The 5,401-nt window shown below is 33.7% G+C and overlaps 1 protein-coding gene across 1 annotated transcript; it reads right to left on the minus strand.

The window, feature by feature from the left end:
* Positions 1 to 605: 605 nt before the first annotated feature.
* LOC124993143 (olfactory receptor 5H8-like) lies at positions 606 to 1,535 on the minus strand. Its single transcript, XM_047564768.1, has one exon. The coding sequence runs from the start codon at positions 1,533 to 1,535 to the stop codon at positions 606 to 608; it is 930 nt and encodes a 309-aa protein (XP_047420724.1).
* Between the last annotated feature and the right edge of the window lie 3,866 nt (positions 1,536 to 5,401).

Consider the following 5,401-nt stretch of genomic DNA (forward strand, 5'->3'; position numbering starts at 1 on the left):
AGGAAAATAGCCCTTTAAAATGTAGAAGTAGAAACCACGTCTTCTACTACTAATATAATCTTTGGGTCTTAAGAATGGGGAAAAAAACAGTAAAACTTTATATAATTGATAGGAAACCCCAATACAAGGGGGAAATTACTCAGTGGCAAAAAATTAAAATTAAAAAAAATCTCAAACATTTGCAATAATTGAATTCATGAGACTTGCCTGTGTTCAACTAAAACCAAGCCTGCTAACCACTCTGGAGGAACTATGATATGAGTCTCCAGCTTATCAACCTGTATTGGTATCAAAGATATACTCAAGTCCTTATCAGAGGGTCCACATGAATGTAGCACTTAATCTATTTGTGAATCCACATTAAAGGATGTGCAAGTCTTAAAAATATTTTTATTTGTTTTCCTCTTTAATTATCATAGAATGCCTTGAATACAACTAAACTTCCTTATATGATGTTGAATGATAATACAAATATTTAAAAGAGTTTGCCAGGTACTAATGTCTAAGCTGTTCAAAAAATTCAGCATGCACCAAAAAAATCCAAATACAACTTTCATGAATTTGTCATTGTTTTGGAAACAAGAAAATTCACTCTATGAAAAAAACTAAATATTTCTTTTCAACATTTTCATTAATGAATCTAGGACTTGCTTGTTTCTCAGGCTATAGATAATGGGATTTAACACAGGAATTATAATCATGTAAAATAGAGAGAATATCATATCTTGATCATTTGCTTGTGAAGATGCAGGATGCACATACATGAATAGAAGGGGGACATAGTATAAAGTCACTGTAAAGAGATGAGCTCCACAGGTGGAGAAGGCTTTTCGTAGGCCCTTTTCAGACTTCTTTTTAAAAATTGTATAGAGAACAAATGTATAAGAGACAAAAATAGTAATAATACTGAATACCTGAATTGAACCAGAGAAAATAAAAATTAAAAGGTAGTTAATAGAAGGATCAGTACAGGAAATCTTTAACAACGCTACAATGTCACAGTAAAAGTGATGTATTATGTTGGCATTACAGAAGGTTAATCTGAATAAAAAACATTCATGAATTAAAGCATGAAGAAAGTCACCCACAAATGACAAAACTATTAGCCAGATGCATAATCTATTGGTCATAATCACTGGATAATGTAAAGGGTGGCATATGGCTACATAGCGATCATAAGCCATTGCTGCCAGGAGAAAACATTCTGTAGTTACACTGATTCCAAAGGAAAAAAATTGAATCTTGCATTCAGTGAGAGATATCATCTTGCTCGTGATTAACAAATTCACCAGCATGTTCGGTGTCACTGTTGATGTTATCCAAGCATCCAGAAAAGCTAAATTTCCAAGGAAAATGTACATGGGGATATGAAGGTGAGGATCCCTCCAGATGAGGACAATCAGGCCAAGGTTGCCCATCATAGTGATGAGGTAGATCACCAAGAACACCAAGAAGAAGGGGAGTCTCCACTGAGCTTGCTGTATAAGTCCTGTGAGAATAAATTCTGTCAGCAAGGTTGCATTTTCCATTTCCATGTCCTACCTGAAATGAAATGAAGTGAATGTAAAAAGAACAAATCTTAACTGTTAATGACATGAAAATATTAGATAAAATTGAAATGAAACATACCCTTGGAAGTGTGTCCTTTATGTTTGTTTATTATATTATGATTTTTAGAAATTGGAGATAATTGGAGAGATGGCAAAATTCGATGATCTCAATTCATAGAACATTCAGAAATAAATAGGTTTAGGAAAGAGGAAAGACATTCTAAGCATGTGCTGAATTTATGTGGACACTATTGAGTGTGCTAGAAAAATCCTGAGTCTGATATATGGTGCAAGATCAACAGAAAAGAGTTTTTCAAGTCCAGGACTATGAAATGATTTTGTAGCCTGTGAAAGACCTTAAACTTAGTTTATCAGGCAAAAATTATACAGTGGAAACTTTTAAGACCTATTGCAGCATGTAAATTGGCACTTAAATAGTCTTTCTCAATGAAAATAGGCTACAGTGAGAAGAAACTGAAGTCTAAGTTGTTAATAATGAAGTTATTTCTAACACTGAAGGATTCCAAAACAGATTGCTTATCAGAATTGTCTGGGGAACTTTATCACCAAAATACAGACAGTAAGAAATTACTGTAGCAAGAGACTTAAGTTCAAGAAAGAAGTTTGGAATGTATATTTTTAATGGCTATTGATATGCTTCGCATGCATGAAAAGTGCTTCTCTGTTGTGAAAAGACTTTAAATAAGAGTGATGAAGCAAAATATACATTAATTCAAAACATTAAGATTGTTGAGTCAATGGGAATCCATGAATCATGAGAGGTAGGTAGTCAGTGAAAGAGTGTAGGCACAAAGTGACTTAAAATGAGATTGAGAACTTGTATTCTTTGACAATGAGTAAAGGAAAGTCCTCTGAAAATCCAGGTGGCATGCAATTAGTACTATTACAACTCTTCAAAAAACTATATAGCAGTCACTGGGAGTAATTTAAGGTATAGCTATGGATGTGCTACACATTTAAGCATATCAAATGTAAAAGGGAAATGGGAAAGAAATTTGAGAAAGTTATATTACACAAGTTATAAAGTGCACATTTGTCATTCATTAGAAAGCCCACAGTTGACCCCTTTTTCTACCATAAATTTTGTTGATGGAGAGACTCTTAACCTCTACAGCTAGAAACTCACATTTCTAACCGTATTGCAGTAGAATGAGGGGACTTAATTAAGGTTCGGACAGTTAAAGTAGCACACCAGACATTGGGAATTTGGAGAGTGGGAGACAAAGGAAGACAGATCAAAGAGAATTTTGAAAGCACAGGCAAGGTATATGAAGACTCCAGAAAATGTGTCCCAAACTCAAGAATGAAATTGACAGTGTGAGATGTGACATCCAAATGATCAGCAGCAGCAATAGCAGGCTGCATTGAGATAGTATAGGGAAATGATTTGGGCTGGTGACTGACTGCTCTACTTCATTCTATTTCTGACCAACTTTACAGGTGATTCCTCCAATCTCACCAGCCTTTCTCTGTTAGAACCAACATTCATTCAATAAAAAATCCCTTTATGTTGTACCCCAGAGTCCTGGTCCAAACAAAAAAGAGACGAGAGAGAGATCAGAAAGAAGATACTGAGCAGAGTGATGAAAGAAGCAGCAGAAAAACTGGAAAGCTGAGTGAGATAACGTGGACATAAAGAGAGGGAAGATGCTCAGGCAGCAAAGTGAAGTACAGTGAAGTACAAACACCAAAACCAATAATCTATGAGGATAGTGAGTAAACAGAGATCGCTGACTATGAAAATAAGAGATTTGTGGTGGCTTTATGAAAGCCATTTCCATCTGGGTATAAATTAAGGTCAGAGAATAAGTAGGGAGTGGGAAGCACGTCAAGTGACATGGAGAAGAGTTAGCATTTGTCTACTGCTGTAGATAAATGAGAAATACATTTCTCTAAAGAATTTTAGAAAAAAATATTCCAATCAAGAGAAAAGAGGAAAATGGAGAGAGGAAAAAGGGAGCAGAAGAAGTGGAATGAAAAAATTGAGTTTAGAAAAGGGAAAAAAAGGAAAAGATAGGAAGAAAATGAAAGGGACATAAATGGGGAAGTATAGGAAAGACAAGCCAAAGAAGACAGGAAGAATAAGAAAGGCTGGAAAAGACTGAACAGGACTCAGAGGCTTGATGGTAAACAAAGGTCTTAACTGGGCAGTTCATCAAGAGATGTGAATTCTTCACCATCCATCAAAATCCAAAATTTAGTTTCCTATGGAATTTGTGTATGAATGAGAGATATGATTTAAAATTTTATATACAAAATTTCTGTAGTTCTATTGCTTACATACACACACACACACACATGCACATATTTAGATCATAAACACAATCTAGAACGCTTTCCCTATTTAGAAATGGTTTGTCTTCATTATTCTAGTGATTAGAACTGACTCACATGAGAATTTATGTTTAGTTCATCAAAGAAAGGCAAACATGGCTCTCCAGCCTTAGAGATTTGCTGACAGGTTGGGTTATCTCACAGACATGATCCTGGGAACTGAAACCGCTAGGTGCAAAAATTCTCCTCCCATACTCTGTGAAGCCTATAAGATATCAGAGTGGCCAGCTTGCCTCTGACCTGGACCTTTCAAAGGATTTACAAAATTTTTGGTTACTTAATCTGTGCAATTTTCCAAAGAGCTGGGCTCAGACTTGCTTATCTCCAAGGAATGCTGCAGTTACATGTTCCCTTTTCCATTTACATTTTACAAAAATATTTGTCCCTTTGTCTCAAGTGGAAAACTGGTTTGGTTTTGGAATTGATCTTGTATTTCGCAGTTTGAAAATCTACTATGCCTGAACAGAAACATCTCTGTCTTTTAACAGAGTGTGTAATCTCCATTGAATTTCTTTTAGCTCATAGTGTTGAGTCAAACATTTAAACTGAAAATATCTGCATAAAAAATCACACCAATAATTTCACTCGTTATATGTGTTTTAATTGGGGGTGGAGTTCATTCCATAAATCTCAAATCAAAAACTAATTTTGAATTTTGAAATTTTGTTTGCGTGTGGATACTTTTTAAGGCATAAATGCTGGAGAGAGAAGTAGAGGGATATTTTAAGCATGTCTCCTGATTTTATATATACATATAAAATATTTCATTATATATCTGAGTGTCTATATGCATATTCAATAAAATTATGTTTAGAAGTGAGTTAAAGAAGAGAAGCTAATATTTGAAACCTTGAAGGTTTTGAGCACTATATGTATTTAATTAAACAATTAATCTCATCAGAACCACAAAGTAATATCTTTAAGAAAGCAATATCTTTAAGAAACAATTGAATTTTCAAACCCAGTTTTAAATTATTGCTTTGGTTCACCAAAATGTATCTCATAATTCATTATAGTTTGGTTAACAACATAATAAAAGATCTTCAAAAGAAACAAATCAGTTTTCCAACCAGCTCTTTTTCTTATCCAGACTTTAGTCATGAAAATAATATACAGAAAATTCATGAATAGTTTTCCATTTCTACTTGTTTTTCTTGACATCTTCTAAACCCAGTCATAAATTGTTAGAAATTAATAAAATTTTAAACTTTTCATATAGACAATAATGAATATTATAGAAATCATTTCTCTCACCTTTCCTTTGAAATAAATTGTGGAGATCCTTAAATGCTTTAGGATTTGTAATACAGAAAAAATACAATTATAGTACAAGAAGAACAAAAATATAGAAAGAAGTTCTGGGCACATCAATTAATTTTATAATTTTTATTTTCCAAACTGAGGAATGTTGTGTATATAAATTTGCCTTCAGAAAAAAGTGTCAACCAATTGTACATTATATGATTTTGAAAAAAAAGAGAAAGGGGGAGGGACTA

Source organism: Sciurus carolinensis, chromosome 9 (genome assembly GCF_902686445.1).
Source record: "Sciurus carolinensis chromosome 9, mSciCar1.2, whole genome shotgun sequence".
In the NCBI taxonomy this organism is placed as follows: Eukaryota; Metazoa; Chordata; class Mammalia; order Rodentia; family Sciuridae; genus Sciurus; species Sciurus carolinensis.

Excerpts from the sequence above, each read along its gene's own strand:
- LOC124993143 (XM_047564768.1), bottom strand. The coding sequence starts at position 1,535 with ATGGAAATGGAAAATGCAACCTTGCTGACAGAATTTATTCTCACAGGA.